Below are 14,398 nucleotides of genomic sequence, written 5' to 3'. Positions count from 1 at the left end.
GGTATCTCTTGGCCATGAGCAGAGAGAGAGAGAGAGCAAGAGAGAGAGAGAGAGAGAGAGAGAGAGAGAGAGAGAGAGAGAGAGCAAGAGAGAGGGCAAGAACGTGTGAGAGAGAGAGAAAGAGAGAGAGAGAGAGAGAGAGAGAGAGAGAGAGAGAGAGAACGAGAGACAGAGAGAGAGAGAGCGAGAGACAGAGAGAGAGCAAGAGAGAGAGAAAATGAGAGAGAGAGCGAGAGAGAGAGCGCGAGAGAGCAAGAGAGAGAGAGAGCGAGAGAAAGCGCGAGAGAGAGCAAGAGAGAGAGAAAATGAGAGAGAGAGAGAGAGAAAATGAGAGAGAGAGAGAGAGAGAGAGAGAGAGAAAATGAGAGAGAGAGAGAAAATGAGAGAGAGAGAGAGAGAGCGAGAGACCTATCATACCGGACTGAGCCTCTTTGTTGTTTTTACTCATTTACAGTCACTGGGGTTTTGTAAACACATTAATGATGAGGAAACATCTGAATTTTATAAAAAGTGTTTTGAACACAATCGTGAACGTCGCCTTTACCTTTGTGAGATGAATTATCCCCATTTAATATTTGTGGAAACATTCTTTCAAATTGAGATTTCGGTATAAAGAGGATTAATCTTTCAGCTCTATTTAAGCAATAACACACTTAAGATTCAGGGGAGATATTACCTCTGGTGTCTGCAGTCGTAGAACAATGGGAGCGTGAACCTCGAGTGTGTTACTGTGATTATATCACACTTAACATCGTTTATTGTTACGTTTTAAAATAATGAGCACAGAAAAAATGTCATCATAGCCTTTTTGACCATGAACTCTTGACCTGGAATTAGTTCCGTTCAGTTTTGATAGGAACCAGAACTGGTTCAGACTTCCTGGGGCCCTCCTCCCTGAACCAAAATGTGACCGCGTGACTCTTCACTAGTATTCTCCCTCTTTTCGGCTGATTCTGTAACAGCTACAGCGTTTAAGGTGGAACTGACACCTCGAAGAACTCGTCTTAGCACTGGGAAGTAATTAAAGGTGGAAGGGAACAGTAAGGAAGTTTGAGCCTGTTGTGGTGTGTTTGGGAAAAGTCTGAACGAGTACTAGACACTAATAAAACATCAGTATATATTTCTTTTCTGCTTCAAAGTTTGGTTCACAGTGTACGAAGTGAGATTATAGGGCGGATGCTGTCTGTTTTATCCAAGAGCCAGAGATATTTAAAGCGCTTCAGTCAGAGAGCTATGATCTGGTTTATTTCGGAGATTCAACATTGCTGAGGCATATTGAGGCAAAATAATCAGACGGAGCCAGCTCTTTTAGAGCAGCGAGGAAGACACGTCGACATTGTTTGAATGCAAGGGCGCCTCCTGAAGTGCAATCGTGCAATATTGTCACTCCTAGCACAGGGGCAGAGCCAACAGTGGTAGAATTTACAGCAATGAACACATTTAGACATCAGTTTATCTGAAGTAGTGACATCCATCACAGAGCACACTTGTTTTTTTAGTGCCTCTCCGTCTGAAAGACACGTCATTGGGAAGAGTCTGGATAACGCTACGCAGCGGAAGGTGAACTTAACCTGCTCACACTTTAAAATGATGGTTCTCCAAGGGTTCTTTAGCAAAGAAAATGGTTCTGTATAGAACCCTGAACACTTGGAGAACCTTCTGCGTGATTAAAGGGAATGAAGATCTTTGCATCATGAAGGGGTTCTTCAGACTGATGGAGAATGTGCTGTAGATGGTTCTATGTAGCACCTTTAGAAATGGGTTTTCTACAGCACCATGTCCAGCTTGTTTCAGCAGAGGAACCGTTTTTTGGTGCCGTACAGAACTCTTTTCTAAAAGGTGCTGTATAGAACCCTCTACCCTCAATCTGAAGAACCCCTTCATGATGCAAAGAACCCTTCAATCATTCGAAAGGTTCTTCTGGTGTTCAGAGTGAGTCAAACGTCACAGGACACACTTTTATTTCAGAACGAAAGGGAAAATGACCGATCTGAATACCCCAGTGAGTCACGGGGGAGGGGCCTGTCTTTTAGACTGTGTTCAAAACATGGCCGCCATCTTGGATCAAGGGTGAGCGTTTCCAATGGGAAGGTGGTCATGTAGAATATCACAGAACACCAGAAATGTCTCAGAAATAGATTCAGATTCACAATATCTCGTCGTTCAAAAGTTATTTTCAGAAAGTTTGTAATTTTGTTGTTCGTTACAGACTCAAACAGAGCTCAGCGCTCAGCGCTAACTGACAGTGCGACAGGAAACAGAGTTCCCATCCGTTCTGCTGCTCTGTATTTAGGGCCTGGTCATTTTTACATGTGAAGGCCCTTTCTTTTCTGGACGTTTCACAGCACTCCTTGCATTAAATTAGTGCAGTGTTTTATTTAACCCAATGTTTTACAATCATCAGAGCCACAGTCTGTGTTCATACACTCGAATAATAAAGCAACAGGTCTGTGATATAGTCACATAAATTAAATGAAAGAATGCGTTGTGTGACATAGTCTCGATATTAAAATACACCTCTTTATATCAGTGCTGTTCTCTGGAAACTTGAGGTGATAAAAACATTTTTAACTCATGAAGCTAACAGAGCTGAAGGCAGGAGAAATGTCATTTCCTGTTCTCTCCCTTTGGACGCAAAGAGAGTGAGTGTCCAATAGAGAGGTCTGAGCGCTGGTGGGTGACAGAGAAACACACATGTCCTTGTGGGCCTCATCTAAAGCACAACAGATTTAAAGGGAACTGCAAGGTAGAGGAATTAATGTCACAATGAAACTGCCACAAAATAAATCACAGATCTGCAACTACATCGCAAAACACACTCTCGTTTACGGATGATATCATAAACAGGAGTGTGACTGAGTTTGTTTACGATGTAAACATTACATTTCTGTGTCTTGTTTCTGTTAAAGTGGGTTTACAAGTTTCTGCTTTGTGTTTTCTCTTTGTACTCCTCTGTCTTTTCTGGAGCCGAGGTTTGCGACATGTCGTTGTTGCTGTTGTTGACGTTGCACGTGCGGAGCCTAGATCTAAGCGATCGTCCTGCGTCCTAAAAGCACTACGTCCTCCTCAGAAGACAGACACGCGCTGTGTTTATCATCTCGTGTGTAGTTACCTCTCCATCCCTCCCCCTCCCTCTCCCTCCGTTCTGTAAAGAGAAAGTCACCATCTCCTCCCTCCGTCTCTCAAACCGCCGTTCATCAGCGGCGTCCGCACGGAAACCATGCCTAAAGCTTAATGAATGAGCTGAAATCCCCCAGCAGAGCATGGCACCGCTGTCCACTGGCTCGACCGCACATACCTCAGGACAAGAACGCTCTCTGTTCTACAGCAGTGTTTTGCTTCACCATGCAGTAGGCCCCGAGCCACCGTGGCCAAGCACACACAAAAAATCCATTTATCCTCTGAGCAGTGGCCTGCAGCTCCGGCAGCGGGCCTCAAAGGGACGGACCTGCCGCGGGCACTGCAGCGGAAGTGCCTCTGCCACCAGCGCCGCCTTCAAAAAGCCCTGCGTTTCCTGTCTCAAAGAAGATCTCCAAAGCGTTCCACGGCGCTGAACCAGTCTGTTTTCAACGACGCCGTCCTGTGTACGCACGCTTCGGAAAGATGCATTCTTTTCTCGTTCACTTTATAGCCGTGCCGTCCGTCGCTGGGGGCTGGAGATGTTAGGGTCTCACAAGTGAGGATATTCACTGGGGTTCTCACGTTATGGCTAACAGCTTTATGAAAGTATGGTAGGTCCACTGCTGAACAGCCAGAGCCATGTACAGTCATTAGAGGGTCATTAGAGTGCCTTCTTTATGTCCTTCCTACGACCAGAGATTTCCATTTAATGCTTCAGCTCCACACAGCAGGTGCGCCGGATTAAACCGCTGTCTCTTCCGACCCCAACGTATCCTGCTGCGCCCTGAGGAGAAGCAATAAGGATCAAAAGGAGGCATCTGTCACGTCTTGCTTTACAACACAGACATCAAATACTTGGTTTGTTGTTAGTGAAAGCACAGGCTTCCGCGGCTGTGTATCTAAAAGAGACAATACCTGCACTGTTTGTTTAGGGAAGAAGTCTCAGTGTCATTGTTGGCGGCTCCGCTACCGTCCTCAGGGTCACTTTGGGAGCCGGAGCCGTCGGCTGCGGGAAATCTGTGCACGTCTGTTACACATCTCCTCCTCAGGCGACACCCTCCACGACGAAGGACCTACAGGGATGAGAAAACCAGGACTGAAACCCTGAGGTACAAATACATGGAGCATGAAACTCATCCTCCACAACACTGCAACATGCAGGAGCACAGAGAGGGAAGCTTAACTGTTCTGAGCAGGAGTGCCAGCGTGGCAACGCAGGGTATGATGAGCAGTGCCAGCAGGCTGGGAATCACGCTGTCAATCGCATGCTTCTGACTACCCTGACCTGTCAAAACACAACAGCATACCACCCATTTTCGTCACAGTGTGTTCAAGTATAGACATGAGGTCTGCACTCTGCGGTGGCGTTTACATGACTGTCACACAACTGGGTGTGTTTGCCACTGAGGCCCTGGTGTACATTGTAAATGATTTCTGCGAAGTGTTTGCGTGCCTACACGCAGGACTCACCCGGTGTGGTGGGCGGGACCGTGGGGCAGGGAGGAAGGGTGCAGTGAAACTGGGGAGGCGCTGGAGAAAATGACCTCTTGAGCACCTCTTTCACATGGTCAAAATAGCGTCTGCTGGTCCAGCTCACATTGCGGTAATGACACTTGAAAACCTGCATGATCGCCTCCTGTGAAGAAGAAGAAGAAATCCTTTGTTTAGCAAAACATTCACAGCACCAAGACACCTCCTTGTTTCTACATTCACTGTCCATTCTCTCAGCTCCACTGAGCACACAGGAGCATTCTGTCCTTTGAAGGAATGATAGAGCAGTTATGATTTGGGTGTTGGGTCATCCTCAGTGCTGCAGTGACACTGATATGGCGGTATTGTGTTATTCAGCTTTTCCACTGTACGGTCTGTGCTCGACTTGCTTCAACTGCACTCAGTTTTTGCTGGTCCTCCACCAGGTGAATCAGGTCCTGGTTCTGGAAGCGGGTTCTTGTTTAGTGGCTGTTCTCTCGTGGTTCAGAGCGAGTCGAGTAGGGACTAAACCGTGGGGTGTAAACCTTGCAGAGCGCTGATCGTCCAGAGAGAGTCGTCACTCTACGCCACGCGACGCAGACGACCAGCACCAACTCTCCATCTGTAAAATCTCCAGCTGCAGCAGAGATCACGTTCGTTTTTATCCGACTCACGACGGCAGCTCGTAAAATGACGCCGTGGTCTTTTGAAGAGGTTCAAACGCTCCTTGGATCGGTGGCCGACGAAAGAATCCAGCGAGAGCTGGACGCTGCAACAAGGAAAGAACAAACTCTACTGATCTGTCTGAACTGATGACGGAGCTGTGTTCAGTCCCAAACAACAACAACACGCCGATACACCATGAGTTAACACCGCTTAACGTTACCACCGCCGTTGTTGTGGTTTCCAAAGACCACTGTTCCCCTTAGAGACGGGGTTAGAGACGACACCGGACACATTTCTGGGGGGAGCTGTGGTAGTGGTAAATGAACCCGTACCAATGACAAAACAGTGAGTGGAGCCGATCAGAGCTGAGCACAGTAGGTGCCATACAGTGGAAAATCCAGCCGACAGCGTCCTGTGTCACTGATGAAGGACTAGAGGACGAGCGACACACACTGTGCAGCGACAGATGAGCTACTGTCTCTGACTTTACATCTATAAGGTGGACCAACGAGGGAGGAGTGTCTCACAGAGTGGATAGTGAATGAATAACTACAGCAATAAATTACACCATATGCACCACTGCCCACAAGAAAAGTAAATGGTAAAGTCCAAGCCAAATGTGTTAAGCAAGAAATAAATGCAAGTCACCAGCTCCTCATGGTCGAAGGTGGAGCGAAGCCCTTGCAGCATGGTGATGAAGATGGAGATGTTCTCTCTGTTTAAGGAGTGGTTGCCAAATTTGCTGGCCAAGGTCTTTAAGCTTTCCTCTACAGGGAACAGGTTCAGGTGAAGCCAGCATGCGCCTCCCTTCAACAGCAGGAGCAGAGAATACATGTGAAGGCATCTGAAGGGCACCATAAGAAGCAATTTTGCGGTAACGCTGGCATTTAGCACAAACATCTGAGGGTACATACAGTACTCCCATTGTTACCACAGTCTGGCCCCAGCAAACAAGCCCATACTATCATTCTAGCTGTGAAGCCAAGTGGAATTTAATACACTAGTTCAGTACATCAGATCTCAGTCGTGGGACTCACCACCTCTTTGGAAATGTAGCAGACAGAAATATTGTAGTCCTCTGGAAGGTTCTCACTCTGTCGGACAAAAAGAAATGCAGAGAGGTTTGTGAAAAAATCAAAATGCATTTTCTAACATCAGTGAAGGAGTGACAGTGAAACTAAGACTCACCAGCTTGTCCAAAATGTCAACATCGTCTGTCATAGGGCTTCCAAACACACCAGAACCGGTCACAAGGCCAGAAAACAGCAGCACTAACACACAAGCACTTCCACCGATCTGTGGAGACAATAACAAACAGCATGTATGCAAATAACAATGATAGAAAAATCAATACTGTGATGACAACAAAGTCATTAAACATCTGGTGTAAAATGTACCATCCTAGAGAGACTTGTTTCCTCATTCATTCATTCATCCATTCATTCATTCATCTTCGGTAAGTGCCTCATCCTGATCAGAGTCGCTGGGACATAGGGCGCAAGGCTGTAACCCACCTTAGACAGGGCACCAGTCCATCACATCACCTCACACACACACTCACCCAGTCATTCACACAGTCACCCAGTCACCCAGTCACTAGCACACATCAGTGACCATTTACACACATTCACCCCGTCACTCGCACACACAATCCCCCAGTCACCCTGTCACTCACACACTCCTCACAGACAGTCACCCGGAGGAAACCCATGCAGACACAGGGAGAACACACCACACTCCTCACAGACAGTCACCCGGAGGAAACCCACGCAGACACAGAGAGAACACACCACACTCCTCACAGACAGTCACCCGGAGGAAACCCATGCAGACACAGGGAGAACACACCACACTCCTCACAGACAGTCACCCGGAGGAAACCCACGCAGACACAGAGAGAACACACCACACTCCTCACAGACAGTCACCCGGAGGAAACCCATGCAGACACAGAGAGAACACACCACACTCCTCATAGACAGGCACCCGGAGGAAACCCACACAGACACAGGGAGAACACACCACACTCCTCACAGACAGTCACCCGGAGGAAACCCACGCAGACACAGAGAGAACACACCACACTCCTCACAGACAGTCACCCGGAGGAAACCCACGCATTCCCTTGTGGTTTTGATTAACAAATAACATGGTGACATTTCCACTGAAGACTCTGTGACGTCTGGTTCCTATTGCCTCTGAGACTGGACACATCGAAACACATCAAAATTTTTCTTCAAATACTAGAGCTGCTTTGTCCTCAGTTATACTTTATGCACGTCTGGAAGGTTTCAGTGATTTCGTACCAGATACTGGACACATACCAAAACGGAAACACCAACCCGGTGGGGCATGTCAAAGCCTGAGGAGCCTGAATGAAAGATTAGACACCAGACATTCCCCAGTTTCAAATTCCAGAGTTTCTGAGATCCTCAGGGTCCAGTCACCCGGAGGAAACCCACGCAGACACAGAGAGAACACACCACGCTCCTCACAGACAGTCACCCGGAGGAAACCCACGCAGACACAGAGAGAACACACCACGCTCCTCACAGACAGTCACCCGGAGGAAACCCACGCAGACACAGAGAGAACACACCACACTCCTCACAGACAGTCACCTGGAGGAAACCCACGCAGACACAGGGAGAACACTCCACACTCCTCACAGACAGTCACCCGGAGGAAACCCGCGCAGACACAGAGAGAACACACCACACTCCTCACAGACAGTCACCTGGAGGAAACCCACGCAGACACAGAGAGAACACACCACACTCCTCACAGACAGTCACCCGGAGGTAACCCACGCAGACACAGAGAGAACACACCACGCTCCTCACAGACAGTCACCCGGAGGAAACCCACGCAGACACAGAGAGAACACACCACACTCCTCACAGACAAATTTTTCTTCAAATACTAGAGCTGCTTTGTCCTCAGTTATACTTTATGCACGTCTGGAAGGTTTCAGTGATTTTGTACCAGATACTGGACACATACCAAAACGGAAACACCAACCCGGTGGGGCATGTCAAAGCCTGAGGAGCCTAAATGAAAGATTAGACACCAGACATTCCCCAGTTTCAAATTCCGGAGTTTCTGAGATCCTCAGGGTCCAGGGCTGAGGTTCGTTCTCAGCCGTACAGAACCCCCAGAACCGTACAGAGCAATACATTAAGACCCACCCCAGGCTTGAACTGGAACTACTTAAACAGTGCAGATGTCCATAAAATGTAAGAACATGATCTGGTTCCCATGCATTAAATCTCTCATTAGTAATTTGTTCCCACTTCTCAGGATTTCATTCCCACACAATATTAGACTGAATGCCTTAATGTTATAATGAAAGCTAAGACAAGCACTACTGCATAAAAATCAGTTTAAACTGTAAACTGGTGCCGTGTCTCTGTCAGTGACTGGGGACACTACAGGTTTTACACGGACCACTCTTCCTTCTCCTCGTTGTGTGAGTTCAGAGGTCGTCAGGAGGCGGAGCTATAAACTGTGGATCACGGCGACAGAAGCACTGTGTGAGACGCTGGAGGTTTTGTTCTGAAAAGAAGAAGAAGTAAAAGCGATAGCGGGCGGTTCCTGGGTGTTACGGAGAGGACGGTGTGGACCGTCTCCTACAAAGAGAACCTGAGGGAGTGTGTTACACGTCCAGAGCTGGGGGAGCTGTGGGAGCTCACTTACTGCTGATGTCACACTCTGAAAATGGGTGGAGGGAAAAATCACAAGCCCAGTAGGCCACCGCAGTGTGAGTTTAGAGCTGAGTTTGGGTTAAAAGAGAGAGAAATGAAGCTGAAAACAGACAAAACACTCAGAAGAGCCTTCAGTCGATTCACAGCTATGAGGCTTTATCTCTAAATGTGTGTGATTTGAGCCTCAGTTTCACTGGTGAATCATCTGCTGTGGTGTGTGTTAAACCACGAGTGTCTGTTAGCGCCTGCTGTGCTTCTAAACAGTGAAGAACCGTCTTATTTCACTTATTTTACACCTGTTCTGTTCCTCCAGCAGCAGGCGCTGAAATCTGCTCTCTCTCAGAAATGGGTTTTTATCGTCAACGTGTCGGTGTGCACTGTCGGGCTGTGCTGAGCTGAACTGCACAGCGCCGAAAACCCCTCCATTCGACTCTGTGCTCACAGATATGAGGCTCACACAGCCCAACAGTGCACCCACTCCCCTCACAGTAATCCTATATACCATGATATATTTTGAGATGGTATGACAGTATGAAAAATGTGGATACCGCCCATTCCTAGTCAGATATGACACAATTGTGTCAAAATCAGGCTAAATTTGTGTAGTGTGATCCTGGCATTAATAAGGCAAACAGTATCTCTTTCTCACATCCCTGTATCTATGCCATTATTATAAATCATGGTCACACAAAAAAGATCTCTCTTGTCACAGATTAAATATCTTGTTTTTATGTTGTTCCCACTCATTATTAACGAAGCACACTCTGTAGAGAAAACATCTACACTGTCAGAAAATTTGTCTCTGTGGTGGTACTCTAAAGGGCACATATTTGTACCTTTAATTAGGGAACATAATTGTACCTTATTTTGTTATAATTGTAGATTTTAAAATTGTGTTGATTGTATATGCCCCATTTTATTGGGGGGACTTTTATTATGTTTATTTGTATGACACAGTTCTATAATGAAAGATTACAAACATTTACCTCTCCTTCCGGAGAAGAGAATTTAATGTACTTTTAAGGAACAAAACTGGACTTTTAAACACTGTTGTACCTTTAAAAGTACATTTACACAGTTTGTACCTTTAGTGACCAATTGTATCAGTGTAGTTCCCATATTTGATCTACAGGGTGGGCCATCTATATGGATACACCTTAATAAAATGGGAATGGTCGGTGATATTAACTTCCTGTTTGTGGCTCATTAGTATATGGGAGGGGGGAAACTTTTCAAGATGGGTGGTGACCATGGTGGCCATTTTGAAGTCGGCCATTTTGGATCCAACTTTAGTTTTTTCAATGGAAAGAGGGTCATGTGACACATCAAACTTACTGGGAATTTCACAAGAAAAACAATGGGGTGCTTGGTTTTAATGTAACTTTATTCTTTCATGAGTTATTTACAAATTTCCTCCCTCCCATAAACTAATGTGCCACAAACAGGAAGTAAATATCACCAACCATTCCCATTTTATTAAAGTGTATCCATATAAATGGCCCACCCTGTAGATTGTTAACAATTTATTCCCATATTATTATTAATTTATCAGATTCAGTAGAATTAATATCTAGTTCCCAAAGATTAAGCAGGCCTATCTTTTATTAAGTTGACCCCACACATAAATTTTGTTATTAAATGATTCCCGCACATTATTAAATCTTCATTTTTAAATTAACATTGCCAGTTCAGTCACATCTTTTAATATGAAGGGAATCCACCAGCAGGGCTCTGTAGATTCCAGAAAGTTCCAGTGCAGTGCTGTGTGAGATACCAGTACCTGATACTTGAGCTCGTTTTTGTAGCTACCTGTATTTCTGCCTCTGCCATAACCACATTAACGCCTTTATCTGTCTCCCACCTGAGATTAACTCAGAACACCCACCTTTACCTGTCTCCCACCCGAGATTAACTCAGAACACCCACCTTTACCTGTCTCCCACATGAGATTCACTCAGAACACCCATCTTTACCTGTCTCCCACCTGAGATTAACTCAGAACACCCACCTTTACCTGTCTCCCACATGAGATTCACTCAGAACACACATCTTTACCTGTCTCCCACCTGAGATTAACTCAGAACACCCACCTTTACCTGTCTCCCACCCGAGATTAACTCAGAACACCCACCTTTACCTGTCTCCCACATGAGATTAACTCAGAACACCCACCTTTACCTGTCTCCCACCTGAGATTAACTCAGAACACCCACCTTTACCTGTCTCCCACATGAGATTAACTCAGAACACACACATTTACCTGTCTCCCCTCCTTGAGAATAACTGACAGCACCCACATTTACCTGTCTCCCACCTGAGATTAACTCAGAGCACCCACATTTACCTGTCTCCCACCTGAGATTAACTCGGAGAACCCACATTTACCTGTCTCCCACCTGAGATTCACTCGGAGCACCCACATTTACCTGTCTCCCACATGAGAATCACTCAGAGCACCCACAATTACCTGTCTCCCACCTGAGATTAACTCAGAGCACCCACATTTACCTGTCTCCCACCTGAGATTAACTCAGAGCACCCACATTTACCTGTCTCCCACATGAGATTAACTCAGAGCACCCTCATTTATCTGTCTCCCACCTGAGATTAACTCAGAGCACCCACCTTTACCTGTCTCCCACCTGAGATTAACTCAGAGCACCCACCTTTACCTGTCTCCCACATGAGATTAACTCAGAGCACCCACCTTTCCCTGTCTCCCACCTGAGATTAACTCAGAGCACCCTCATTTACCTGTCTCCCACCTGAGATTAACTCAGAGCACCCTCATTTACCTGTCTCCCACCTGAGATTAACTCAGAGCACCCACCTTTACCTGTCTCCCCCCCTGAGATTAACTCAGAGAACCCACCTTTACCTGTCTCCCACCTGAGATTAACTCAGAGCACCCTCATTTACCTGTCTCCCACCTGAGATTAACTCAGAGCACCCACCTTTACCTGTCTCCCCCCCTGAGATTAACTCAGAGAACCCACCTTTACCTGTCTCCCACCTGAGATTAACTCAGAGCACCCTCATTTACCTGTCTCCCACCTGAGATTAACTCAGAGCACACACATTTACCTGTCTCCCACCTAAGATTAATTCAGAGCACCCACATTTACACATCTCCCACCTGAGATTAACTCAGAGCACCCATCTTTACCTGTCTCCCCCCTAAGATTAACTCAGAGCACCGACATTTACCTGTCTCCCCCCTGAGATTAACTCAGAGCACCCTCATTTACCTGTCTCCCACGAGAATAACTCAGAGCACCTACATTCACCTGTCTCCCCCCTGAGATTAACTCAGAGCACCCTCATTTACCTGTCTCCCACCTGAGATTAACTCAGAGCACCATCATTTACCTGTCTCCCACGAGATTAACCCAGAGCACCTACATTTACCTGTCTCCCTCGAGATTAATTCAGAGCACCTACATTTACCTGTCTCCCACGAGATTAACTCAGAGCACCCTCATTTACCTGTCTCCCACCTGAGATTAACTCAGAGCACCCACATTTACCTGTCTCCCACGAGATTAACCCAGAGCACCCACCTTTACCTGTCTCCCACCTGAGATTAACTCAGAGCACCCACCTTTTCTTGTCTCCCCCCTGAGATCAACTCAGAGCACCTACATTTACACATCTCCCACCTGAGAGTAACTGAGAGCACCCACCTATCCCTCAGGTTGAAAACAAACAGAGCGCATGCTCAATCTGCAGTTCTCGCGTTCTATATGTTCTCTTACCTTGGTCTCCTTCATGTGGAACATGAGAGATCTCAGTGAGAAATCCTCCGAGCTCTTACTCTCCTCGTTCTCTCCAGTGGCGGAATGCAGGCATGATTCCACATGTACATGTTAGGAACCAGTCTCTTTCTCTGTCTTTCCTTTCTTACTCCTTAATATCTCTCATTCTGACACCTCTCTCTCCTCTTTTCTTTCACTCTTACTCTCGAACTTTCTCATAATCCATGTCTACGTTTCACTCTCACTGACTTATCTCTCACCTTTCTCTCTCTCTGTTCTTTCCCTCTCCCCTTTCGGTCTCTTTCTCCCTCTCCTCCTCTTTCTGTCTTTCTCTTCTCTCTTCCTCTCAATCTTTGCCTCTCTCCCACCCCCGAGGCGTTTTAACCGTCACTCACACACTCACTCTCACTTTGCGTGTGCGCGCGCGCACGCGCGCGCTCGTGCCTCTGTGTGTGTGTGTGTGTTCTCAAAATGATGGACACATGCATTAAATAGTTACGGGTTAGATTCGGTTGAATGAACCGATTCCTCATCCCGTGGGAATCGCACATTAATACTGTACTATTCAACAACGTGATGAAAAGAATTACGACTCGTGAACCGATTCCACAATTTCAATCGGAACCGAACGCTCGCTCCTTAAACGGTCTTAGCTCCGCGAAAGTTTGGACACTCTTCTATTTAAAAATATACATTTATTATATTATAATGTGTGTGTGTGTGTGTATCCTTTACTTTTCATTTTAAATTCGATCCATTACACTCTGTCCATGTATGGGCTGCACTGACCATAGTGGAGCACTTTGTATTTCTGTGCTCTGCATACTTTGAGTCCAGACACTGAGGGGTTTAAAAACTCCAGCAGCACTGCTGTGTCTGATCCACTCTACACCAGCACAACACACACTAACACACCACCACCACGTCAGTGTCACTGCAGCGCTGAGAATGATCCACCACCACATCACACCTGCTCTGTGGGGGTCCTGAGCGCTGAGGAACAGGGGGAGAGGGGGTAATGAAGTATGCAGAGGAACAGATGGACTAGTCTGTAATTGTAAACCTACAGTGACCTATCTGTGGAAATCCCAATTAATTCCTGTTTTTCTGAACAGTTTCATTTCTGCACTGAGTCACTTCGGTTCTTTGATTTTAAACCAAAAATGAGGGGCTGGTTTCTGTGAGAAACTTCCAGACCCATGTCTCACTGCAGACTGTTAAAAATAGCCCCATCACTAACAAAACACCCCATTAACATTTTGAAAATGTTAAACAGTTTATATAATTAGATTAGAACAGTGCGGCGTCCACCAAGGGCCGGGGCTCGGGGGGTGGGCCACGCAGAGGAGCTCCCAGCAGCTCTCAATGAGAGGGACTCTACTGTTGTTGTTGTTTTCTTCTGGTGTGTGTAGTTAGCGCTGGGGGCTTTACTGAGTCTTTAAGTGCTGTGTATGGCCCTGTGAACAAAGATCAAATTTACTACAAGCACTGTGTTGTCCTCACCTTATTCAGCAGCTTCATTACAGCGTTTATCAAGATTAGATCCGACACCAAACACCAGCTGGAGAACTGAAAATTCAGGTGCTTTCTGCTCAGCATCATAGTTTACACTAATCCAGCCCTCGGCCTGATCTGGAAATTTACCACCGCAGGAATAACAGTCTTATCAGGATCAGCTTCACT

At 46.4% G+C, this 14,398-nt stretch overlaps 1 protein-coding gene across 2 annotated transcripts; it reads right to left on the bottom strand.

The window, feature by feature from the left end:
• Nucleotides 1-1,847: 1,847 nt before the first annotated feature.
• Nucleotides 1,848-14,383, bottom strand: kitlgb (kit ligand b). Of its 2 annotated transcripts, none has more exons than XM_066669232.1 (8): nucleotides 14,219-14,383; nucleotides 6,445-6,552; nucleotides 6,294-6,350; nucleotides 5,905-6,063; nucleotides 4,591-4,756; nucleotides 4,305-4,405; nucleotides 4,036-4,193; nucleotides 1,848-3,904 (listed from the first exon to the last, which is right to left on the bottom strand). In XM_066669232.1, the coding sequence occupies exons 1-8, from the start codon at nucleotides 14,315-14,317 to the stop codon at nucleotides 3,862-3,864; spliced, it is 891 nt and encodes a 296-aa protein (XP_066525329.1). In that variant the 5' UTR covers nucleotides 14,318-14,383; the 3' UTR covers nucleotides 1,848-3,861. The 2 variants fall into 2 exon arrangements, with proteins under 2 accessions (XP_066525329.1, XP_066525330.1); XM_066669233.1 differs by lacking the exon at nucleotides 14,219-14,383 and adding an exon at nucleotides 12,716-13,152.
• Between the last annotated feature and the right edge of the window lie 15 nt (nucleotides 14,384-14,398).

This window comes from Hoplias malabaricus, chromosome 4 (genome assembly GCF_029633855.1).
Source record: "Hoplias malabaricus isolate fHopMal1 chromosome 4, fHopMal1.hap1, whole genome shotgun sequence".
NCBI lineage: Eukaryota > Metazoa > Chordata > Actinopteri > Characiformes > Erythrinidae > Hoplias > Hoplias malabaricus.
Note: the sequence above shows the minus strand (reverse complement) of the source record. Positions and strands in the feature narration are given on the sequence as shown.